This window comes from Lithobates pipiens, unplaced genomic scaffold, assembly GCF_037356315.1.
Source record: "Lithobates pipiens isolate NorthernLeopardFrog02 unplaced genomic scaffold, aLitPip1_a1.2 Scaffold_18, whole genome shotgun sequence".
NCBI lineage: Eukaryota > Metazoa > Chordata > Amphibia > Anura > Ranidae > Lithobates > Lithobates pipiens.
The window spans coordinates 576,474,004-576,500,482 of NW_027507758.1; the positions used below are offsets into that span (position 1 = coordinate 576,474,004).

General features: G+C 46.2%; 1 protein-coding gene across 1 annotated transcript in view; it reads left to right on the plus strand.

The window, feature by feature from the left end:
* Positions 1-494: 494 nt before the first annotated feature.
* LOC143989067 (cytochrome P450 2K1-like) overlaps positions 495-26,479 on the plus strand; it is a 69,431-nt gene continuing 43,446 nt past the window's right edge. The window contains exons 1-4 of the mRNA XM_077489079.1: positions 495-652; positions 2,094-2,289; positions 24,606-24,768; positions 26,121-26,270. Of these exons, the coding sequence (XP_077345205.1) occupies positions 2,107-2,289; positions 24,606-24,768; positions 26,121-26,270 (496 nt within the window). The 5' untranslated portion in view covers positions 495-652; positions 2,094-2,106. The remainder of the gene's footprint in view (positions 653-2,093; positions 2,290-24,605; positions 24,769-26,120; positions 26,271-26,479) is intronic.

A 26,479-nucleotide genomic window follows, 5' to 3' on the forward strand; every position in this document is an offset into this window, starting at 1 on the left:
TGGGCTTTACAGACTACAGGTGTGATTGCTTTCCCCTGTCTTCTAGATGATTCCAGAATGTGTTGGATTGGTAGGAGGTAAATCAGCAGCTTGAATATTTATGTTGCAAATAAATTAATGTATACAGTGCTACTTCTTACATTTACTCCATAAATACCAACAACATATATGTTTGTATAAAGCAGTCTCTATTTTCATACATAAAGTCCAAGTGCGTCGGTCACACTTTATATAAAGTGCTCTGGGTATCTGTGAAGGCAAATGTTGTATCATCCATGGTTGTAAATGGAATCTTCTTCTTTAATCCTCCTCTACCCTTATCCTTGTTAAGATGTTGATATCCTTTTAAATGTACTACTCTTGCTCTCCCTCAACCATTGGGATGCACCTATAGCATTTTCACCACAAACTCAAGCTAGAAATCAGTATCACCTTTTACCTACCCATTACCTGTGATATAGCAGACTCTTGCACAGTTCAAAGCAGCTACTTTACATGTACTATTAGTTGTTGGATGGAGTAATAGCTGACTCGGAATTTATTTAAGGCTATTACTCTGGGCTTATATACTCCTCCAGGAAGTAAATACAGGTTATACATTGCTAGAACAAAGGAGAGGAAAGACATTCCGGATATCCTACAGCAGAATACAGTAAGTTTTTTTTAATCCACAAACTTTATGCAGTTCTAATAGAGAAAATGTGTTAAAAAAGTAGAACTATAGGCAAAACTTTTTTTTTTTTTTCATTTTGGATAGAGCAAGGGAGAGTTATAACTTATTTTAGATTTTTTTTCACCCTCTGTGTCCTATTGTGGAGATTTCCCCTTCACCTCTTGTCTCATAACTAAGCAGAAAGTGAAAGGAAATCCCTGTAAATTAAGGGAATTCCTTGGGGACGCCCGAGTCGCCAGAACCAGTGTCCCCATTGGAAGATTTCCCCTCTATTACTTTTCTGGGGACAACCCAAAATTTGAGATTTTCTTTCACTCTCAATGATCATGGTAAACAGAACAAATAGAAAAGGTGAAAAGTTTTGCCTATGGTTATACTTTAAGGGAGATAGAATTCTGGGGTATTGTGAGTATTTTGTGATATTCTTGTAGCTTTCTTTGTGCTATGCTGCAGGGGGGATCAGTTCTAGCATCTGCACCCTCATCCCCCTCTGTGTGCCCCTTTCCCCTGCAGCACTGCTGGCTTCCCTCTTCTTCCACCAACAGCTGCTGTGGGCACACAGGGGGATGTTTTAGGATGGAGGTAGAAGGGGCTTGTAATTATTTCATTTATTGCCCCCTTCCTTTTCTGAATAAACACAGTCAGCCTGTAAGCACTTTCTATTCATGTATCTGTGCAGCTGCAGCTGCAGGGAAAGGCATTATTTGATCTATGTCCTCAGTTCCTTTTTCATTCTTAAATGTGAGACATCAGGGGACTGTTCAGACCCCTAATATTTCAACAAAGATAGTTAAAAAATGTAAATAATAAACAAAGTAAAAAAAAGAACAATTTTAATACTAAAAAATAATAAAAGAAAAATGAAGGAATCATTCAGATGTGCTTTATTCACTACAACGTTTTCCATGGCTGCGAAGCATAGCATCATGGCCGTGGCATGTGTATACTCCAACCATTGCCTCTGTTACTCTGTCTTTGAGCTTTGGGGTGCACACCCTAATGCCCTAGGTTGGTCACCCCTGTCAAATGCATTGTGAATAATGACTACTATGTTGCCCACTGATGCTGGTCATTATTAGAGGCAGGTTTCATTTTATGTTACATGACTTATTCTTCCAAGTCATATATTCAAAAACATGAACAGACAAGGGTAGTTTTTCACTTGCCATAACCATAAATGTCATGTTTTTACTGTGGTTCTCCACTGAATGGAATCAGTAAAAGGCTCTTGGACTTGCAGCTCTTCAATAACTAAATTACGTAATATATCTTGTGTACTACACATGTACAATTGCATCTATTCTATCATTACAGATCACATCATACCCATGAATGGCTTTTACAACTTGTCATTCCAAGAAGCGCTTACTATTTGTTTGCTTTGTAATTCACTTATAATGCCTTTGTTCCTCCTCTGTAGATATTACAGAACAATGTTTCCAGCTGACCCTGTGACGATTCTTCTGTCAGTTGCTGTGATCCTCTTCTTGGCCCTTGTATATAGCAGTACAAAGGAAGACAAGTACAAGAATTTCCCCCCTGGACCCAGACCACTGCCAATCATCGGAAATGTGCTCAGTATTGACATGTATAAACCTCATAAGACATTTATAGAGGTAAGTCATTTCTGGTCCCATGAGCCATACCTGGAACTCCAGCCACAGCTTTGATTACATTTATAGACATAGTGGGAAAGGGTGGAATATCTGTCAGGTGTTTATTATGTGCCCTTATACTCCATCTTCTCTATAAAAAAGGCTTTAGTGCTGTGTGGCTTCTATTATCAGCTGCAGAGTATGAAAATATAAGTAATACTACATACATATTATAACAGTCCTCTTTAACAGCTTCATAGAGAGTACTGAGGTAGAATCTCTGCGTCAATGGGCTTTGGAATTTGATGTCATCAGCTTGTGAGACTATATGGGCAAATAAAAATGTTGGGTAGAGCAGCAGCTGGAACCATTTATTGTTGGCAGTCAGTGATACATTCTGATATTCAATATGATGAGTAGGACGCGGGGTGGTCCTAGCAACTAGGGGTGAGCCAAACACTCCCCCAGTTCAGTTTGCCACAGAAAATGCGATCAGGCAAAAAATTAGTTCGAAGACGCAAACACCATTAAAGTCTATGGGACTCGAACATGAATAATCAAAGTGCTATTTTTAAAGGCTTATATGCAATTTATTGTCATAAAAAGTGTTTGGGGACGGCCGTTTTTTCAGGAGCAGTGATTTTAATACGCTTTTAAAAAGCTTTAAAAGTACTCGCAGCTATAATGAATTGTCGGTCCCGGCAATACACATACAATTCATTGAAAAAACAGCATGGGATTTCCCCACAGTCCATTACCAGGCCCTTTGGGCCTGGTATGAATATTAAGGGGAACCGCGAACCAAAGTTTAAAAAAAAAATTGTGGTGGGGCCTCCCCAAAAATCCATACCAGACCCTTATCCGAGCACGCAACCTGGCAGGCCACATGCCCTCAACATGGGGAGGGTACTTTGGGATAGCCTCCCAAAGCACCGTGTCCCCATGTTGAACGGGACAAGGGCCTCATCCCCACAACCCTTGCCTGGTGGTTGTGGGGGTCTGCGGGTGGGGGGATTATCGGAATCCGGAAGTCCACTTTAACAAGGGGACCCCCCAGAACCTAAAAAATAAAAAAATAAAAGTGTCCCATGAAGTTCATTCATCTACTCTCGCTCCGACGGACCGAAAAAAAAAAAAAGCTGCACGCCACCACTGATCTGCCTCCATGGGAGGCACCCGCCATAATGACTGACCTCTCAGGTGACAGTTGTTTTATATACATGGTGATGTCGCCAGGTGACCCTGCCCCCTCTGATGCATGGGTACATCCCTATGGCTTCCCCGTAGCGTCAGAAGGGATGGGGTTACTCATTTACATCACTGGGTGGCCCCCCGCCCCCTCTAATGCTACAGGGAAGCCATAGGGATTACCCGTGCATCAGAGGGAGGCGGGATCCCTTGGCAAAATCATTGTGTGGCCCCTCCCTCAGTTATAAAAGAACTGTCACCTAAGAGGCCGGTCATTACAGCAGGTGTCTCCCATGAAGGCAAATCGGTGGTGGCGTGCGGCTTTTTTGGGGGAGGCCAGGATCTGGGTGTCCCCTTGTTAAATTCTTCCAGATTCTGATAAGCCCCCCTGCCCACAGACCCCCACAATCACCGGCAAGGGTTGTGGGGATGAGGCCCTTGTCCCCATCAACATGGGGACACGGTGCTTTGGGGGCTACCCCAAAGCACCCTCCCCATGTTGAGGGCATGTGGCCTGGTACAGTTCAGGGTTGCACTCTCTCTTTTCCTGTGGCCTACCAGGTTGCGTGCTCGGATAAGAGTCTGGTATGGATTTTTGGGGGGACCCCTATGCCATTCTTTTAAACATTTTGGCAGGGCGTTCCCCTTAAAATCCTTACTAGACCTGAAAGGTCTGGTATGGATTTTTAGGGGGACCCCTATGCCATTTTTAAAAAAAAATTGGCGCGGGGTGTGGCCTGCCAGGTTGCGTGCTTGGATAAGGGTCTAATATGGATTTTTGGGGAGGCCCCACCACAATTTTTTTTAAAAACTTTGGTTTGGGGTTCCCCTTAATATTCATACCAGACCCAAAGGACCTGGTAATGGACTATGGTGGAATCCCATGCCATTTTTTTCAACGACTTTTATGTGTATTGCCGGGACCGACAATTCATTATAGCCGCAAGTACTTTTAAAATACTTTTTTTTCCTTTAGAAATGTCATTTTGCACTCGGACTGTTCTAAACATTCTAAACACAGGAAACATGTGCCACTTTGCAGGCATACTATAGACCCCCCTAGGTAGGAAATTTAATGGAATATTTCACTTTTATTGTTTCCCTTTAAGCATTATTAAGATCCCTGCTCCTGAAAAAACTTCAGTATTTAAAACTTTTTTTTGCATTGATACGTGTCCCCCCGGGGCAGGACCCAGATCCCCAAACACTATTTATGACAATACCATGCATATAAGCCTTTAAAGTTAGCACTTTTGATTTCTCCCATAGACTTTTAAAGGGTGTCCCGCAGCTTTCTAATTTGCCGCAAACACCCCAAGTTGTTCGATATTCAGTGAACGGGCGATCAGGCTCATCCCTACTAGCAACAAATCACCAGCTTTTTAATATGAAAATGTAACCTCAGCAGTTTTGGGGGGGGGGGGGTATGTGTGCAAGGGCAGTGGACATTAATATGAAGGGAAAACTGATGTGAAGTGGGAAACTGTGATGTGAGGGGGACTGAGGACATACAAATACAAATGGGATTGTGATGTAAGGGGGGACTGTGATGGGATGCAATTCTCACCTCTGAGAAGGGGTGTACTCACTTTTGTTGCCAGCGGTTTAGACATTAATGGCTGTGTGTTGAGTTATTTTGAGGGAACAGCAAATTTACACTGTTATACAAGCTGAACACTCACTACTTTACATTGTAGCGTCATAGTGTCATAGTGTAATTTCTTCAGTGTTGTCACATTAACTGATAGAAGAAAATATTTACAAAAATGTGAGGGTTGTACTCACTTTTGTGAGATACTGGAGAAGGCTAATGATTTTGTTTACTTTTAATAAGATTTTTAAAATGAAAATACTGTAATTTATACAGTTAAGTTTAAAAGTTTGGGGGTGTGTCCAATATGGCGACGGGAGCGGACATCTTTTAACTCCGCTCCATTGTCCGGATCATCCATCCTGCTATCCCGCTGTGCTGGGAGCCCATCCACCGCCCGAACGCCTTCACCTCAGCCCCGGGACCCGCCTGTCCATGCCTGGCAATAAAGGCACCGCTCCAACAGACTCTGAAACAGGCTGGGACTGCGTACCATGACGGCGGGAAGGCAGCAGCCTGCCAGCACATGATGGCATTCCAGGGAGAGGAGGTGAGTCATGCGGCTGCTGCTCCCCAGGCCCCTATTAGAAGCGAATAATGACTGTAAAACAGCCCTGACCAAAAGATGGACAGTGTGTACATAGAACTGGGCCTAATAAGGAGAGACATTGATGTTTTCAGAGGCAGGTTGACAGAGGTGGAACAGCGTGTGTCTGCAGCTGAAGATGTGCAGAGAGAACACACAGCCGACATACACTCCTTGAAAGTCAGAGTCAAACACCTTGAATCGCAAGCCGAAGATGCAGACAATCGCAATAGATGCAATAATTTATGCATCATAGGACTTAGGTAGCGGAGGGTAGTGACACCACCCAGTTCACGGAGCAGCTGCTGCGGACCCTTCTACCACGTGTATCTTTCTCCCCTCATTTTGTGGTTGAACGTGCCCACAGGATCCCCACAGTCAGAGGTCCACAAGGAGACCCCCCTCGCACGTTTATTTTCAAACTACTGAATTTTCGGGATCGGGACCTTATCCTGAGAGAGGCCAGAGGGGTGGGGGATCTGAAGTATGAGAATGCTAAACTTTTAATCTTCCCAGACTATTCCATTGAAACGCAGTGCCAGAGGAAATCATTTGACCACGTGAGATCCCGCCTTTGCTCCAAAAATCTGAAGTACAGCATGTTATTCCCTGCCAGACTTTGGGTTTAAGATGGTGAGCGGGTGAGATTCTTTACTTCACCGGAAGAGGCGTCTTCCTGGATCGATTGTGTGGGATAAAGCAAGTACAGTTCTTACGGTTCCTGTTTTGATCGCTTTATTTTCTTGTTGTTCCTGCTAAACATCTGCTTGTGACTATCTGGCGTTCTCTGTGAGAGATTTTGTTTCCCCCCTTGGGGCGGCATAGCTGCGGGGGATGAGGGGGGTCCCTTCCCTTTTATCATCCGAATGGTCCTCCTTCTCTTGAAGGTGCAGAGTCTTACCAGCCAACGCTCCCCTGTAGTTGTGGGTCTACCACCACCCCTTCCTGCCCCCTCCTCTCCCTCCCCTTTTTTGCCACATGGGCCCATTGCTGGGAGACTGGGTATATGCCAGAAGCTCACGAACACCACAGGAACGTTTGACTGATTGCACTAAGTTTGTACCCCCAGCTTGCTGGGAGACTGGCACCTTACTTATCATTCGGACGACCCTAGCTGCTATGGGTCAGAAAGCACATGTACAGTAAGCCTCTTGCACACGATACCCCCATGACGTGGCAGTTTTTGGGAAGGAACGCCACCCACTGTTCTGGGGGGTTGGCCGGGAGCGGTGGGGGGATTGTTTTGTTATGGTTTCAGTTTTAGTTATTGTTCATCCGATTATTATGAAAATGTATGTTTGACACAGTCATATGGGCCTGCAATTTTACCTCCCCTTGTAGGCTACTCTCTCTGTAGGGGAAGGTTGTTTGTTTCAGCTCCATCCGGGTGGGGCTTGGCCCGTACAAAAAAATATCCTACACTGATGCGTGTGACAATCAAATGGCATCGCTAACAATTGTCTTGTGGAACACCAGGGGCCTTAACCCCCCTGTGCAGCGGTCACTGGTGTTCCAATTCCTGAAGACTTACAGCCCCCACATATGTGTCCTTCAGGAAACGCATCTGGTTGGGAGGACGATCCTTAGTCATAAAAAGCCTTGGGGATAGATCAGGTCCCGGTACCCCAAGCAGGGGGAGCAGACGCCTGTAGAGGGCACTACAATTAGAGCTCAACCTTGGGGGGAGGGAACCAGGGAAGGTCCAGTGAGTGACCATGGATCCCAGAGCCTTTTGTAAGGCACTACCCCTTTTTTGGATTAGGGGGATGGGAGGGAGGGTGGAATATAAAGAGGTTGGGGTTTTAGGGTATGGGGGGAAGGGACATTTGCCCCTCATTTCTGGGGTGGGGGAGGGTGGGGTGGGTGGAGACGGAGGGGGGTGGGGTGGTCTCTCCTCTACTCAGGGTAAGGGACAACCGAGGCCCGAAGCGACCAAAAGGGTAGGAAGGGCTGCAGATAGGCTTCAAAATCCCAGATGACCACATTAAAGATAGTGTCCTATAATGTCCGGGGACTTAATAACCAAATTAAAAGAGCGAATATTTTGCAAGAAATTAAATATTTAAACGCTGACATAGTTCTCCTCCAAGAAACGCATATAGCACAGGCCTCAAGTTTAAGGATATGGTCCAGAGAGTACCCGAACTGGTTCTACGGAGACTCCCCATCCAAACGGGCGAGGGGAGTCGCCATAGGCTTTGCGAGCGGGATAAGGTTTGTACCCGAGGAAAGAAGAGCAGACCCGGAGGGACGTTATTTGTTCCTAAGGGGCAGAATAGAGGAAACTATGTATTCAATAGATAATATATACGGCCCTAACAGAAATCAAATAGGGTTTTTTTATGGGAGTAGTAGATAAGTTTATGCAGTTTAAAAGGGGCTTGGTGTTGTTGGCGGGAGACTTTAATTTTAGTATGGATCCAACGGTGGATAGTACGTCTCGTGCACAGCGGACAGAGAAGGAATTGCGGAAAAAAAAAAAATGGACGTGTGGAGAATACAACAAGCAAAAGTAAGGGACTATTCGTTCTACTTCGTTGTGCACGGGACGTACTCGAGGATTGATTTCTTTTTAGTCGAACATAGGATGCTAAAAGCAGTGAACAGTTCAAAGATTGATTGGTCTTCTCAGATCATGCCCCAGTATCAATAAAACTAAGGAAAGAGGGGGAATGTAAGGAGTATAAAAGATGGAGATTGAATGATGTACTTTTACAAGATACTGAGGTTGTTGAAAAGATTAAAGCCGAACTGGAATGTTTTTTTACAACAAACAGTGGTAGCGCCACTTCGGAAGCCACAGTGTGGGAAGCACATAAGGCCTATATCAGGGGGATTCTGATCTCAATTTAAACTGTGAAGAAAAAAGCAAATGCACAGATTAGGGAAGGGTTAGTCAAAGAAATTCAAGTGCTTGAACAGGGACTCAAAAATGGGGGGGATAAAAGGGCAGAACAGGAATTCATTATTAAAAAAGAGGGTTTAAAAGAAGTCATTGAACAAGAAAATAGATCAATTTACTATCGGATTAAGAAAGAGAGGTGTCAGTGGGGGAACATGTCGAGCAAATACCTCGCTAAAATGTTAAAAAAGAAAAATAAGTCCAATTTCATTGAGAGAATACAAACAGGAAAAGGAGATAAGGTTTTTTCTACCCCAGGGATCGCACAGGCCTTTCAGGAATACTACGGGAAATGATACTCAATAAATCAAAAGGAACCCATAGTTAATATTAAAAAAAGAGCAGAGGATACTAGAATCTTCCTCGAGGGATGTGGCTTAAAGAAAATACACCCAGATAAAGCGGCCCCACTGGAGGACCCGATAACAGAACAAGAAATGCTCAGAACAATAAAAGAGTCGGCATCAGGGAAAAGTCCAGGCCCTGATGGGTTTACGATCGCCTATTACAAAAAATTCAGTGAGATATTGACGCCCAGAATGGTATCATATATGAACGGGATAGGTGGAGAGTCGGAGATACGACGGGAAGCATTAGAAGCTGAGATTACTATCATCCCGAAGGAGGGAAAAGATCCCTCTTTGTGTTCAAGTAAGTTATCGGCCCATCTCTCTATTAAATGCAGACGTAAAATTCTATGCAAAGACCTTAGTCAGTCGATTAAAAATGGTAATGAATGACTTGGTTCATACAGACCAAGTGGGATTCATCCGGGGTAGGGAGAGTAGGGATAACGGTATCAGAACCCTTCTAGTTGAAACTGAAAGAAAGTGGACCCCCAGGTTTGCTACTGTCTATAGACGCTCAGAAAGCATTCGACAGAATAGACTGGGGGTTCATGCAAAAGTCCCTGGAGGTATATGGAGTTGGTCCTAGGATGTTAAGCTGGATAAATGCCCTATACAAACATCCCACAGCGAGGGTCAAAATAAACGGGTCCCGATCACGGCCTTTCGAGATGTTCAATGGGACACGGCAGGGTTGTCCCCTATCTCCTTTACTATTTATTATATCAATGGAACCACTGCTATCCAGGATAAGATCGAACCCCGATATTAAGGGAAAGCAGATTAACAATGTCGAGCATAAAATAGCCGCCTATGCGGATGATGTTCTGTTCTACGTGACCAGTCCTAGGACAACCCTCCCGAGCCTATTGAACATCTTGAAAAGGTATGGGGAAGTCTCAAACTCAAAAATGAATCCCGCAAAATCCGAAATTCGAAATATAAATCTCGCCCCACAGGAGGTTCAAACACTTAAACAAAATTTCCCATTTACTTGGAGGGAGAAGCAAATTCAGTATCTCGGGGTTAAAATAACACCTTCATGTGATTTGTTATTCCAACAAAATGTTATTCCGTTAATGAACGATATTAAATCAGAATTAAATACAATGGCCCCTAGACAGAAATCTTGAATTAATAGGATAAATTGTTTAAAAATGATAACACTCCCTAAAATTTTATATAAAATTCAAATGTTACCAATTTTGAAACCCGATTTTTATTTTAATAAACTAAATTTCGCAGGTTTATCTGGCGGCATAAAAAAGCACGGATAAGCATGGGAATACTTTCTAGAGATAAGACTTAAGGGGGGTTGGGGGTTCCCGATATTAAAACCTATTACTATGCAATTTTAATGGCACGAGTGGTGGAATGGGTTAGGGATAACAAAGAGAAAAGTTGGGTTAATTTAGAGAAAGGGATAAGTAATGTTGCACTAGGAAAAGTGATCTGGATCCCGCCACAGTTAACAGAATTAGATGCTCATACGCACATAATTACATGGGTTGCAATGGTAATATGGGATAGGGTTCACAAAAAACAAAAATGGGATTATAATTCCCCGTTAATACCCTTATGCGACACCAACTATTTTCACCAGGGAAAGATAGGATATTTGGGGGGTGGTTTAGAAATAGGGAGCACAGGTAAAAGATATTACTAATAAAGTTAAAATTTGCACATTTTAGGATTTAAAAATGAAAAAAAGAGGTGTTAGATATTAATTGGTGGAGGTATGCTCAGTTGAAACATTTTGTGGAATCCCTCCCACATCCGATAACGTCAGTAGGCAACTTGCTCCCACTAGAGCAGTTGTGTTCGGTGACTAAAGGAAGGAGAGGGATTGCGAGGATATATAAAATATTGAGCGGATTGAAAATCACGGATCCCCCCGCATATATTAAAAAATGGGAGGAAGAGATTGGGATAAGAAGTACAGAGGCTGAGATTAAGAAAATACTAAAAATGCCACATATAATCTCCCCAGACTGTAGTCTATTGGAAATTAACTACAAGTGTATGGCCGGGTGGTACCTAACGCCAGACAGAATATACCAATTTCAGAGTGGGAGTTCTAACTTGTGCTGGAGGGGATGTGCAGAAATAGGATCTGTGGTACATATATGGTGGACATGCCCCAAAATTAAAACTTTCTGGAAGACCGTTCTGTCAACTATCAAAGAAATAACGGGTTTAGATATCCCAGAGTAGGGATGAGCCGAACACCCCCCGGTTCGGTTCGCACCAGAACTTGCGAACGACCCCCGCGTTCGGTACGAACGTTAGAACCCCATTGAAGTCTATGGGACTCGAACGTTCGAATTGGAAAGTGCTAATTTTAACGGCTAATATGCAAGATAGTGTCCTAAAAAGGGTTTGGCGACCTGCCTCCTGCCTCAGGGGACATGGGTCACTGCAAAAAAAAGTTTTAAAAACTACCGTTTTGGTGGGAGCACTGATTTTAATGACGATTAAAGTGAAAAAAAAAAAGTGAAATATTCCTTTAAATATGGTGCCTGGTGGGTGTCTGTAGTATGCCTGTGAAGTGCCACGTGTTTCCCGTGTTTAGAACAGTCCCTGCACAAAATGACATTAAGCGGAAATAACACCATTTAAAACTGCTTGCGGTTTTAATGTTATATCTGGTTCCTGCAATATGGTTGAAAATCATTCAGAAAAATGGCATGGGTAGCCCTCCCTGCCCATTACCAGCCTATTTGGGTCTTGTACGCATATTATGGGGAACCCTGTACCCATATTAAAAAAAGGAAATGCGTGTGGCCCCCAGGCCCTATATACTCAGAACAGCAGTATACAGGCGGTGCAAACAAGACTGGGACTGTGTAGGTTTGTTGTGTTAAGTTGAATCTGTTTGTAATTTTCAACTGGTACATTTTTAAAGTGTAGCTCCAGTCAAAAAAAATATTTTTAAGCTTTTTGGAAAACATAGGGAAGGGTTATCACCCCTGTATAATTTGTTTTGTCGTCCATCTTTTTTCATCTCACTTGCTGTTGTCTCCTTCCGTTTGCAAGTAGGAGATGTTTGTAAATTGGATGTTTGAAAGTAGGGGCCTGCCCTATATGCTCTGCAGAAATGGCGGAACAAGGTGTTGGTTTTGCAACAACATTGTAAGCCCTCAAAGTGACTCTTGGTGGGCGCTGGAGCGCCCTGCTGTGAACGATTATATCAAGAATTGTAATTACATGCCATTGTTGAACAGTGGTAGAAAAATTGACCTTTGGTGGTTGTGGTGCTGGTGCCACAACACTATAAGTCCTCACAGTTACTCTGGGTGGGCACAGGAAGGGGCCCTCCTGTGAAATATTATATCAAGAATTGTAATTACATGTCCCTGTTAAACAGGGGCAGAAAAATTGGGCCTTAGGCACTGGTGCCATCACACTGCAACCTCTGCCATACACTCTAGTTTTATTGCAGGAATTAGCCCTGCTGCAAAGCATTGCATCAAAAATTGTACTTAAACGCCCCTGTTAAACAGGGGCAGAAAAATTGGGCCTTAGGCACTGGTGCCATCACACTGCAACCTCTGCCATACACTCTAGTTTTATTGCAGGAATTAGCCCTGCTGCAAAGCATTGCATCAAAAATTGTACTTAAACGCCCCTGTTAAACAGGGGCAGAAAAATTGGGCCTTAGGCACTGGTGCCATCACACTGCAACCTCTGCCATACACTCTAGTTTTATTGCAGGAATTAGCCCTGCTGCAAAGCATTGCATCAAAAATTGTACTTAAACGCCCCTGTTAAACAGGGGCAGAAAAATTGGGCCTTAGGCACTGGTGCCATCACACTGCAACCTCTGCCATACACTCTAGTTTTATTGCAGGAATTAGCCCTGCTGCAAAGCATTGCATCAAAAATTGTACTTAAACGCCCCTGTTAAACAGGGGCAGAAAAATTGGGCCTTAGGCACTGGTGCCATCACACTGCAACCTCTGCCATACACTCTAGTTTTTTGCAGGAATTAGCCCTGCTGCAAAGCATTGCATAAAAAATTGTACTTAAACGCCCCTGTTAAACAGGGGCAGAAAAATTGGGCCTTAGGCACTGGTGCCATCACACTGCAACCTCTGCCATACACTCTAGTTTTTTTGCAGGAATTAGCCCTGCTGCAAAGCATTGCATCAAAAATTGTACTTAAACGCCCCTGTTAAACAGGGGCAGAAAAATTGGGCTGCTGGCATCACCCAGAACCAAAAATGTTCTTCCAACATATCAGCGGAGGAGGAAGAGGATAGACAATCAACATAACAGGACAGTCACTCAGCATCAGCATAGGCAGTCTTGAAGGGATGTGGTATTTCAAAAAAAATTATTCGGTTACATCAGCTTCAGGTGCTTGGTAGCTGTGGGTGATCCAAGACTGATTCATCTTGATGAAGGTCAGTCGATCAACTGATTCGGTGGACAGGCGCACCCTGTGATCGGTAACGAAGCCACCAGCAGCACTGAAGGTGCGTTCCGAAAGAACGCTGGATGCAGGACAGGCCAGTAGCTCAATTGCATACTGTGCAAGCTCTGGCCAGTGATCCATCCTCAAGACCCAGTAAGCCAGAGGATTTTCAGTGGGAAAGGTGTCCAAGTCTGACCTTGCCCCTAGGTATTCCTGCACCATGTAAATTAGACGCTGGCGATGGGTGCTGGAACCAATCATACCTTGGGGCTGCGGACTAAAAAATTGTCTGAAAGCATCAGTCAGACGGCCACCTTCTCCACCGCTCCTTCTGACTGATGCCTCAGCAACACGTTGTCCAGGACCAGGAGTTTGTGACCTCCCAGTCTCTGGGAACGCGTTGCACAGAGCTTTCTGCAAGGCCTCCCGGAGATGTCTCATCCTCTGCTCCCTCTGCGATGGCAAGATAAGGTCGGCAACCTTACCCTTGTACCGTGGATCAAGGAGAGTGGCCAGCCAGTAATGGTCCCTCTCCTTGATCCGAAGAATACGAGGATCCTTCCGCAGGCTTTGCAGGATCAGGGAGGCCATGCAGCGTAGGTTAGCTGAGGCATTCGGTCCGGAGTCCTCTGGGTCACTAAGGACAACATGATCCGCAGCTACCTCCTCCCAGCCACGTACAAGTCCACGTGTTTCTTGGGACTGTAAATCATCCCTATAAGACTGCTGCTGCTGATGCTGAGTGCCAGCCTCCACCTCCATGCTGACACAATCATCCTCCTCCTCCTCTTCCTCCTCCTCACCCTCTTCCTGTGTGATGGGTGGCACAGCAGGAACACTGTCTGGATAAAGGGGGCCTTGAGAGGCAAGGAAGTCCTCCTCTTCCTGCATCTGTTCTGCCTCAACTGCCCTGTCCATTATTCCACGCAGCGTATGCTCCAAGAGGTGGACAAGAGGTATAGTGTCACTGATGCATGCACTGTCACTGCTCACCATCCTTGTGGCCTCCTCAAACGGTGACAGGACAGTGCATGCATCCCTGATCATGCCCCACTGGCGTGGTGAGAAAAAACCAAGCTCTCCTGACCCTGTCCTGGTGCCGTAGTCGCACAGGTACTCATTGATGGCCCTCTGCTGCGTGTGCAGCCGCTGCAGCATGGCCAATGTTGAGTTCCATCTGGTGGGCATGTCACATATAAGGCGGTTCTTGGGCAGGTTCAACTCCTTTTGGAGCTCAGCCAGCCGAGCACAGGCATTAAATGATCGGCGGAAATGCACACAGACTCTCCTGGCCTGTTTCAGGACATCCTGTAAGCCGGGGTACCTGCCCAAGAACCGCTGCACCACCAGGTTAAGGACGTGAGCTACACAGGGCACATGGGTCAGTTGTCCCTGTCGGAGGGCGGAGAGGAGGTTGGTGCCATTGTCGCAAACCACCATTCCTGGCTTAAGCTGGCGTGGCGTCAACCACCTCTCGGCCTGCCCCTGCAGAGCTGACAAAACATCCGCCCCAGTGTGGCTCCTGTCCCCCAAACAAACCAGCGCAAGCACGGCATGGCATCGTTTTGCCTGCATACTTGCGTAGCCCCTGCAACGCCTACGGAGCACCGCTGGTTCTGAGGACAGAGCACTGGAAGAGGCCATGGAGGAAGAAGAAGAGGAGGGGGTGGAGGAGAGAGGTGTGTCACAACCAATAGTAGCATTTTGGAGGCGTGGTGGCGGAACAACCTCCAATACTACTGCACCTTGTCCTGCATCCTTCCCAGCAGCCATAAGAGTGACCCAATGGGCCATGAAAGACAGGTAACGTCCCTGTCCATGCCTGCTGGACCATGAGTCAGCGGTAATATGCACCTTACCACTGACCGCCCTGTCCAGCGAGGCAAGGACATTGCCTTCCACATGCCGGTAGAGAGCCGGAATTGCCTTCCGTGAGAAAAAGTGGCGTTTGGGGACCTGCCACTGAGGAACCGCACATTGTACAAACTCACGGAAGGGGGCCGAGTCTACCAACTGAAAAGGCAGCAGTTGAAGTGCTAGCAATTTAGCCAAGCTAGCATTCAACCGCTGGGCATGTGGATGGCTGGGAGTAAATTTCTTCCGCCGGTCCAGCAGCTGGGGCAGGGACATTTGTCTGCTATAATCGGACGTGGATGTACCACTAGCAGAGTTCCCGGAAGCACTTGGCTGTGACACACCTAATTCTACACCTTCATTCCTCTCAGAGCAGGTTTCAGAGAGGACTGAAGGTCTAGTGGGGTTGGAGATGCCAGCTGATGAGGAGCAAGGAGAGGTCCGCTTTGTTCTTTGGTGTGGGTCTTTGAGGTATACTTGCCAACGAGCTGCATGGCAGGTCAACATATGTCTGGTCAAGCATGTGGTGCCCAAGCGGCTGATGTTTTGGCCACGTGAGATACGCTTGAGACATATGTTGCAAATAGCAGCGGTGCGATCTGATGCACTCGTCTCAAAAAAGGCCCACACCAAAGAACTTTTAGAATAACGCGCAGAGGAAGCGCTCTGCGCAGGCGGAGCTCTGCGGTGTGATTCAGTCGGTGTGCTGCCCCTAAGCTGGCCCCCGGAGGGCATCCTGCCTCGTTGGACATGTGCCTCCTCCTCCTCCTCCTCCCTCCTTCCAGGCACCCACGTGGAGTCAGTGCCCTCATCATCCCCTCCCTCTTCATCGCTGTAGCAAACCTGGCAGTATGCTGCAGCTTGTGGAACATGACTGCCAGATTGCTGTCCTTCTTGAGCATCCCCTCTCTCTGTGCTCACGCTACTGCCTTCCTCTAGCTGAGTGTCATCATCAGAGCCCACCAAACACTGGGCATCCTCCTGGAGCATGTACCCAACACTGTGCTCAAAGAGTTCAGGAGACTCCTCAGGAGGACGTGGTGGGTCTAGGGAAGGAGTCACTGATGATGACATTGAGAGGAGGGACGACGATGTGTTGGCAGCTGCTTTTCTACTACCCTGAGACTGGGTGAGAGAGGATGAGGAGGATGAAGAGGGCTTGGTCATCCACTCTACCAAGTCGTTGGCATGTTGCGGTTCAACATGTCCAGCTGCAGAAAAGAAGGACAAGCATGTCCCATGGCCACGTGCTGATGACAATGCACCGCGTCCACGACCAGCACTGTTGTCTCTAGACACAGAGCCTGCTTGCCCTCTTTTATCGGCTCGCGCCTGTCTGCCTCTCCTTGCTGGCCTTCCAGACATGGTAATGGCCTGAAGGGAGTTGGGTAAAACAGTAGTTGGGTAGTTTATATTGTGCTGGAGGCACACAACACCCACTAACTCCTGCAGATGCCTTTTTTATAGAACAGCAGAGTTAAAGGGGTATATACAGTTGTATACTGTGCTGTGCTGGAAGCACACACAACTTCCAATAACTCCAGCAGATGTCAATCGGGCCCAAATAGAGAACAGCTATGTAGGTGGATAATAGCGGTATGTACTGGGTACAGAGCAGGCACACAGCACGCACTATCTCCTGAGTGACACTACTGACTGCAAGCTCTATTGTTAAAGATGGACCACTAGCTATATAGGTGAGGTGAATATCACGGTGTATACTGCGGTCAGGGCACGCAGACAATAACAAGAAAACAGCAGAGTTAAAGGGGTATATACAGATGTATACTGTGCTGTGCTGGAAGCACACACAACTTCCAATAACTCCAGCAGATGTCAATCGGGCCCAAATAGAGAACAGCTATGTAGGTGGATAATAGCGGTATGTACTGGGTACAGAGCAGGCACACAGCACGCACTATCTCCTGAGTGACACTACTGACTGCAAGCTCTATTGTTAAAGATGGACCACTAGCTATATAGGTGAGGTGAATATCACGGTGTATACTGCGGTCAGGGCACGCAGATAATAACCAGAAAACAGCAGAGTTAAAGGGGTATATACAGATGTATACTGTGCTGTGCTGGAGGCACACACAACTTCCAATAACTCCAGCAGATGCCAATCGGGCCCAAATAGAGAACAGCTATGTAGGTGGATAATAGCGGTATGTACTGGGTACAGAGCAGGCACACAGCACGCACTATCTCCTGAGTGACACTACTGACTGCAAGCTCTATTGTTAAAGATGGACCACTAGCTATATAGGTGAGGTGAATATCACGGTGTATACTGCGGTCAGAGCACGCAGATAATAACCAGAAAACAGCAGAGTTAAAGGGGTATATACAGATGTATACTGTGCTGTGCTGGAGGCACACACAACTTCCAATAACTCCAGCAAATGACAATCGGGCTCAAATAGAGAACAGCTATGTAGGTGTATATAGTGGTATGTACTGGGTACAGAGCACGCAGACAGCACGCACTAACACTACTGACTGCAAGCTCTATTATTAAAGCTAGATCACTAGCTATATAGGTGAGGTGAATATAGTGGTGTATACTGCGGTCAGGGCACAGAGAGTAACCACTACACAAGAGCAAAATAGTAAATCAGCCAAAAACGATTGGTGTGTAACTGTGTTGAAGGTACACAGAACACCCACTGCTTCAGATGCTAACAAACACTACACGAGGCCGCCTGAAAGGCGGCTTTATATAGTGTGGGGCGTGCACTACACAGTCTGAGCTATGATTGGCCACAGGCAGGATGCCTGTGGCCAACCATTGCTCTCCTCGCTACTGGCGCTGCGATTGGCCAAGCATGCGGGGTCACAGTGCATGCTTGGCCAATCGTGAGACAGCAATGCATTGCGTCATCGCAGTGCATTGTGGGCCACACGAATTTTGACGCGAACGGCTCAAACGTTCGGAATTCGGCGAACGCACGAACGACCGATGTTCGAGTCGAACATGCGTTCGACTCGAACACGAAGCTCATCCCTATCCCAGAGGATCCAAGGGTATGCCTGCTTCACGGGACCACCATGCCCATTAAACAATATAGGATATCATTGATCCCAAGCCTACTAAATGCAGCAAAGAGCTTAATCCCCTGCCAGTGGAAAAACCCAGAGACTCCCTCTCTGAAAAGTTGGTTTGGAAAAATCAATAAAATCAAAATCCATAATTTGGAGTACTTAAAACACAGTGGAGAAATAGGAGAAACGGCATTTATAAAGAGATGGAAAGCCTGGGAAAGATACCAACAAACACCAAGATATATTGCTAGGTTGGCAGAAGTATGACAGATAGTATATGAGCAGATTGGGCCGGTTGCCTGAGATAGAGGAGAGCCCGGGGGGGGGGGGGGATTTGGTAGCAGTTGGGAGATGATTTTGGTAAGATTTATAAAGATATGATTAAAGAAGGTAGATCAACTTTACCAGAGGGGCATAAAATACACTTGTATTTATATATATATAAAAAAAAAGCCTTGGGTTGGCCACCAATATCACTCAACCTACTCCAATTTTGCCAAGGGGGTTGGTATTTTAGTACGTAAATCTCTGCCATTTAGACTCTTGGGGCTGGAGCTTGACCCGGATGGACGGTATATAATAATACATGCAATGGTGCAAAGCTTGGAGATTTTGCTGGTGGGTGTTTATATACCTCCTCCTGCCTCAATTAAGCTGCTTCAGAAACTGGGTCCCCTTATTGCTAAGTATGGTACGGATAATTTGTTGCTCATGAGGGATCTTGACACCAAACCCTGGGCTAGACCGATTTGGCTCCTCTGCGTAATCCACATCGGATCTATCCATTTGGGCGGAGACATACGGGCTGACGGACCTGTGGAGGTGGCGACATCCCACTGACAGATCCTTCACCTGCCACTCGGCCACTCCCAGGTCTCTCTCGCGCATAGACCTGATCTATGGGAGGGGGCCCCTACTGGCCCGGGTTCAGCAGATATCCATCCCCCCAAGAGGAATATCCGATCACACGCCACTCCTTCTCCAGATATCCCTGGAGGGATCTCTGGCAGATAGATTGTGGAGTTGATGCGGGGTTCCATCAGGAGATGGCCACCTATTGGGCGGTAAACCCGGGGTTGGCCTCAGCGGCAGTGGTGTGGGATGCCTTTACGGCCTCGTCCAGAGGGCAGTATCAGAAGCTGATTGGAGGGGTCCGCAGACAATTTAAGGCGGACTTGCTCAGGGCCGAGGATAAGGCCGCCTCCATGGAACGCCAATACACACAGTCCCATGATCCGGAACTCTACACTAAGCTCCAGGAATGCACTAGAGAGGTGATGTTAATTCGCACCTCACTAACCAAAAAAAAGCTACCGCAACAGTCCCAGAGAATCTTTGAAGAGGGCGAACAGGGGGGCAGGTTGCTGGCCTGGTTGGTCCGAGAACAGTCGGCCTCCATGAGTGTTCCCTCGATGGTTGACAGAGAGGGGATCAGACAGTGGTCCTCCAGAGCAATTAATAAAGGGCTCACGTCATACTACTCAGATCTCTACTCCTGGGTTGACTACTCCATGAAAGACCTCCACATATATCTCTCGAACGTTGACTTTCCCATCCTGACGGATACAAAAAGAGACCAACTTGACTACCCCATTACCCTTATGGAGGTTCAGCAGGCCATCTCCTCACTTCAAGCTGGGAAAACGCCAGGCCCAGATGGGTTCCCCACCAAATTTTATAGAATGTATGCTGAGAAACTGGCACCCAGGTTTCACTCTATGCTCCTGTCCTCGCTGAGGGAGGGTGCTCTGACGGCCTCCATGTCGGAGGCAGTAATAGTAGTTATCCCCAAGCCAGGTAAAGACCCCGAACTCTGTAAATCCTACTGCCCGATCTCCCTGATCGAGATGGATGCCAAGTTTTTGGCCAAAATATTGGTGACCCGACTAAACAGAGTGAACACTGCTTTGTTTCACCCGGATCAGTCTGGCTTCCTGCCAGGTAGAGGGATGGATATTATTATCCGCAGACTGTTCACCCACGTTGATCTGGCCAGAGACGGTGACGCGGGAATAGTGGCAGCGATGGACGCCGAAAAGGCATTCGACTCTGTCGAGTGGCTTTTCCTTTGGGAGGTACTGGAAGGTTTTGGATTTGGGCCCAGGTTCATCTCCTGAATCCAGCTCCTATACAGAAACCTGACTGCCCGAGTTAGAGTGAACGGCCTGCTGTCGGCCCCATTCCGCTTACACAGAGGCACTAGGCAGGGTTGCCCTCTGTCTCCGGGGCTTTTCTACCTGGCGATTGAGCCTTTGGCAATCCTAATTCGTCAGAATCAGAGGGTCAGGGGCCTACAGGTTGGGGTACTCCAGGAAAAAATTTCACTTTATGCTGATGACACTCTGTTGTACCTGGCAGACGCGGGAACCTCTCTGAGCTCTGCTCTTGAGATAATCGACCAGTTTGGTAAATACTCTGGGGTTCGCATTAACTGGGACAAATCAGTCTTGTTCCCCCTCTGCCAGTCGGGCCACAGAGCAGTCACCGGTACACCGCTACAGTGGGTGGACGAATTCAAGTATCTAGGAGTAAGGCCGCGTACACACGCGCGGACTGTTCGCCCAACCTTGTCCGCTGAACAGTGTTTGGGCGGACAGTCCGCTCGTGTGTGGGGCTTCAGCGGACAGTTTCAGCGGACAGTTGGCCGAACAAGGTCTTACGGAAATTCCGAAAAACTGTCCGCTGAAACAAGGTTTCAGCGGACTTTTTGCTCGTGTGTAGGCTTGTTCGGCCAACTAAGTCTCGCGCATGCTCAGAAAGGATTTCCACGTCGGAAGGTTGCATTGCAGTGTATAGGACGTCGTATTTTTCGTCCCGTCGTACGTGCCGTTCACGTCATCGCGCACGGTTTCAGCAAACTGTTCGTCCGTCGTGTGTGGCCATGTCCGTCCATGCTAAGTTTGAGCGGACTGTTCGCTCAAACTGTTGGACGGACAAAGTTGGGCCAACAGTCCGCGCGTGTGTACGCGGCCTAACTGTCAGGGGGTCCCTTCGGGCATACATAGAGGACAATCCTTCTCCTCTCCTAACCCAGTTCGGCAAGAAATGGCATCTTTGGAAAACACTCCCCCTGTCCCCTGTGGGAAGGGTGAGCTTGTTAAAAATGGTGTATCTTCTTGTATATTTTTTCAGGAACACACCATGCCCTATTCCTAAATCCTTCTTTTAAAAACTAGACTCCATTGTCTCAACCTTTGTCCCGGCTGGGAAAACCCTGAGACTGGCGAGTTGAACGCTCCAGCTCCCTCTCTCACAGGGTGCTTTTGCAATGCCCCACTTCCAACTCTATTAATGGGGGCGGCAGTCCTGGTAATGGTCCGGTGGTGGTTTGACCAGCCCAGACAGAACCCGTTGGTGACCCTTGTGGCGACCATATTGGGCTCCTATGCGGCACTGAGTAACTTGCCCTATAGAGGGCCTAGAGCCCATCCCCAAGTAAGACCCCGATGCGCACAACCATACAGGTATAGCAGAGAGCTAGGGCTATTTACAAAGCAAACACAGTCATTTCTCCCCACACGCCTTTATGGGGCAACTCCATGCTGTCTCACCTTTACAACCTTCCTGACCCCCAGCTATGGGCAGTCCGGGGGATAATTACAATCCAACATATATACACCGATGGGTCCTTCTAACCCTTTGAGACATCATCCCTGCCTCTATTATGTTCAGATATTATCAGCTTAGGCATGCGGGTCAGGCTCAGTTCCCTGAACCGCTGACCCTCCAGGTGGACTCGGTGGAAAGACTGCTTATCTCCCAAATCCTAGATAAACCTCTGTCCTCTCTGTACTTCTACCTATCTAGCGCACATATGACATCCCTGACAGACGATAGCTGGGAGGATGTTGTATCTGACTATACCACCAAAATGATTTCAGCAAAAGACTGATTTATCCAACTGAAATTTTTGCACAGAGCATATTATACCCCTGTCAGGTTAGCCATCATATGCCCGGGTACGAGTGCCCTCTGCTCCAGATGTAACTCATCCCCTGGCTCCTTCTTTCATATGGTGTGGTCTTGCCCCACACTGCGTCCCTACTGGGAAGGGGTACTGGAGACCCTGGGATCCTTTGGTGACTGGTCTCTTGACTTAGACCTGGCCATGGTGTTGCTTGGTAGCATGGAAAATGTCGAGGCCTCTAGACATGAGAGGCTATTTCTGTTCTATGCATTATACTATGCCAGACGAGAGATTCTCCATAAATGGAAATTACCCACACCTCCCACGCACCATATGTGGATTGCCACAATCAACTCTGTTCTACCACTGTATAAGTTGACATATGAGAGTAGAAACTGCCCTAAAAAGTTTGATAAGGTCTGGTCCCAGTGGATTGATGCACATGGTCAAGCCCCCTAGGGCTATTGGGAAATCTTTGACAAACAGTATTGCCTTCCAAAATTTTTCTTTCTAGTGATATGGATATGCTGGAATACAATGAGCCTACTGTTTGTCCCCCCTCCCCTCTTTCCCTTCTCCCATCTCCCCCCTCCTGCTTCCCTGCCCCATCTCCCCCCCCCCCCTTTCTTTGCTTTTCCCTTACCACTTTTTGTCTTAAGCTCCTTGTTCCTAATTCCAAACCCAATAACGTACTGATATTATAAATGGAGATGCTATACTGTTTTAAATTGTGAGAAACTGTTTACTGTCTGCTGCGACTGAACTGTTTTTCCTGTTGTCTCCTTGCGACTTTATGCACAAGATGTTATCCATGTACTGTGTCATTGTAACTTTAACCACTTAAGGACCAGGCCTCTTTTTCAGACTCGTGTTTACATGTTTAAAACAGTTTTTTTTGCTAAAAAATTACTTTGAACCCCCAAACATTTTATATATTTTTTTTCTTACACCCTAGAGAATAAAATGGCGGTCATTGCAATATTTTTTTTCACACCGTATTTGCGCAGCAGTCTTATAAGCGCACTTTTTTGGGAAAAAATTCATTTTTTTAAATAAAAAAATAAGACAACAGTAAAATTAACCCCATTTTTTTATATTGTGAAAGATAATGTTACGCCAAGTAAATTGATACCCAACATGTCACGCTTCAAAATTGCACCCGCTCGTGGAATGGCGTCAAACTTTTAGTCTCAAAAATCTCCATAAGCGACATTTAAAAAAATCTACAGGTTGCATTTTTTGCATTACAGAAGAGGGCTAGAATTATTACTCTCGCTCTACCGATCGCGGCGATACCTCACATGTGTGGTTTGACCGCCGTTTTCATATGCGGGCTCTACTCACGTATGTGCTCGCTTCTGCACGCGAGCTCATCGTGACGGGGTGTTTTTAAAAACCTTTTTTTTTTAAATGATTTTATTTATTTTTACACAGTTTAAAAAAAAAAAAAATGGATCACTTTTGTTCCTATTACAAGGAATGTAAACATCCCTTGTAATAGAAAAAAGCATGACAGGTCCTCTTAAATATAAGATCTGGAGTCAAAAAGTCCTCATATCTCATATTTGGACCTAAATGCAAAAAAAAAAGTCATTTGAAAAAAATATACCTTTAAGCCCTTGTACACACGGTCTGAGATTCCGATGGAATGTGTCCTATTGGACCGTTTTGTCAGATATTCCGACTGTGTGTGGTCTGCATCGGACTGTTTCCGTCGGAATATCCGACAGACCAAGTTTTCCAACTTGCCGGTAAAATTTTCAGACAAAATGCTCTTATCGGACATACTCTGATCATGTGTAGCCTACTCCAACGGACAAAGTGCCACGCATGCTTAGATCAAATTCCTAGACCAAAGCTATTGGCTACTAGCCTGAACGTAGTTCCGTCGTAACGAAATAATATCATCACGTTATGTACAATCGGATTTTCCGACAACTTAGTCCGACCGTGTGTATGCAACATCACTTCCGGACCTCTTCCGGAATTAATCCGTCAGAATTACTCCGACGGATTTGGTTGTCGGAATCTCCGACCGTGTGTACAAGGGCTAAGAGGTATGGGCGGAAGTGACGTTTTGATGTCACTTCCGCCCTCCTATGGTATAGAGACGAGTGGGGGCCATCTTAGCCTCACTCGTCTCTATAGCCAGCTAGGAGGAGGACCCGATCGCCTCCGCCGCTACCGACGGCTCCGGTAAGCGCGGGAGGGCGGCGGGAGGGGGGTGGCACCTCTCCCGCCGCCGATAGCAGTGATCTTGCGGTGAACCCACTGCAGAGACCACTGTTATCGTACAGACGACCAGCGCCTGAAGAGATGGATATCTCGGTTGTGGCAGCAGCTGCTGCCGTTACCGAGATATCCCTCTTCAAAAATAGGACGTACATTGGCGTGCTCTGGTCGTTAAGTGGTTAATACTTTCAAATACAAATCTATTTTACTGTAAAAAAAAAAAGTTTAAAAGTTCTAATGTTCATTTTATCTCCCATTCAATTCACAGCTGTCCAAGACATATGGTCCAGTACTAGGTGTCCAAATAGGGCTGGAGAAGATGGTTGTCCTCTGCGGTTATGATGCTGTGAAAGATGCTCTTATCAACCATGCTGATGAATTTTCGGAAAGGGCAATAATGTCAATGCTTACTAAAACTGCAAGGGAAAATGGTACTTTTTAATCTATTCAATTAAGTAGAATCAAAACATATTGTATAAATGTCCAAAGCAGCCATTTATATATTTTTTTTACCTAATTCCGCGTACACACGGGCTGACTGTATGGCGTACTTAGTCCGTCGAAACACATTTCAGCGGACAGTCCGCTCGTGTGTGGGCTTCAGCGGACTTTTTCAGCGTGCAGTCTGGCGTACTAAGTATTTCGGATTTTTTCGAAATTCTGTCCGTCGTACTTTGGTTTCAGCGGACAATCCGCTCGTCAGTAGGCTAGTTCGACGGACTAAGAATGGCGCATGCTCAGAAAGGATTTACACTGCGGAAGGGTGCTTTGCTGTGTATTGGACTTCCTATTTCTAGTCCCGTCGTACGTGCTGTACACGTCATCGCGCAAGCTTTCGACGGACTGTTTGTGCATCCATGTGTGGTCAAGTCTGTTCAGTCGAAAGTATGACGGACTGTCCGTCGGATTGTATGACGGACTAAGTACGCCATACAGTCCGCTCGTGTGTACGCGGCATAAGAGGAACCTTTGGAAAAACATTCAGATCTCAAGGAACCCATGTTAAAAATTATTATTTTTAGAGGTCATAATACATTAGTTGGATTATTAGGAAAAGTAACCCTGTAAATTGGTGGTCATTGGAAGAATAGCCTTTTATATTAGTGGCCAGTGGGTGAAGGGCTCCTTTACACTGGTGGTCAGTGTAAAAGACATCCACTTAAATTAGTGGTCAATAGCAAAGGGGCCCTTTTCATTTGTAGTTCATGGGAAAGGGGGCCCCATGTATTGATGTATTGGTAGTCAGGGGAAGAAGGACCCCTTACATTGTTACTTAAACAGGCAAGAAGACACGCTCTACTGGTTTCATGCCATTTCTCTGCCAAGTGATATCAGTGTTGGGATTATGTAGGCATCATCAGGCAGAAAATCAATCCACCACTGCTCACTGCACAAGCTCTAAAGCAGAGGTAGGCAACTTGGCGCCCGCCAGCTGTTGCAGAACTACAAGTCCCATCATGCTTCTGGGAATAATTGTAACTGCCAGCCTTTCAATGCCTCATGGGAAATTTAGTTCCACAACAGCTGGAGGGCTGCTGTTTGTCTACCCCTGATCTAAAGGATCCCTAGAGGTCCACAGGAAGCCTTATTGAGAAAGGATAATCTAAAAACTGTTAGCATTTACAAAAATATCAGTATAAATTTTAACTGGTATGGTTCAACTCTTCACTGGATGATCAATGGCAGCAGCTTGCCATCCTGTAAATAAGAAATGTGGCTTTTTTACATGTGCAAAGGGACCACAAATATCATCTGTGCATACGTTCCTGTGTTCTATGTTTAGGTGTTGTCTTTTCCAATGGAGAGAACTGGAAGGTGATGAGAAGATTTGCACTTGCCACACTACGGGATTATGGGATGGGGAAGAGAACTATAGAAGAAAAAATTAGTGAGGAAGCTGAATGCTTGGTCCAGGTTTTCCAATCACATGGAGGTAAGTATTTACAATGTCAGCTCCGACCTAACGTAATGGTGGCAAGATGTCTATCAATTCTCTAACCCTCCCCAGCAGGAAATGCCTTCCTTTCACTCCCCTGCCACTCAACTCAACTACTGGGAGTGAAGATAATCCCTGAGTAAACACTGAGTTATCTATGCCATAGCTTATAGGCGGCTATTAAATGACAGCATGGATTGGCCCAG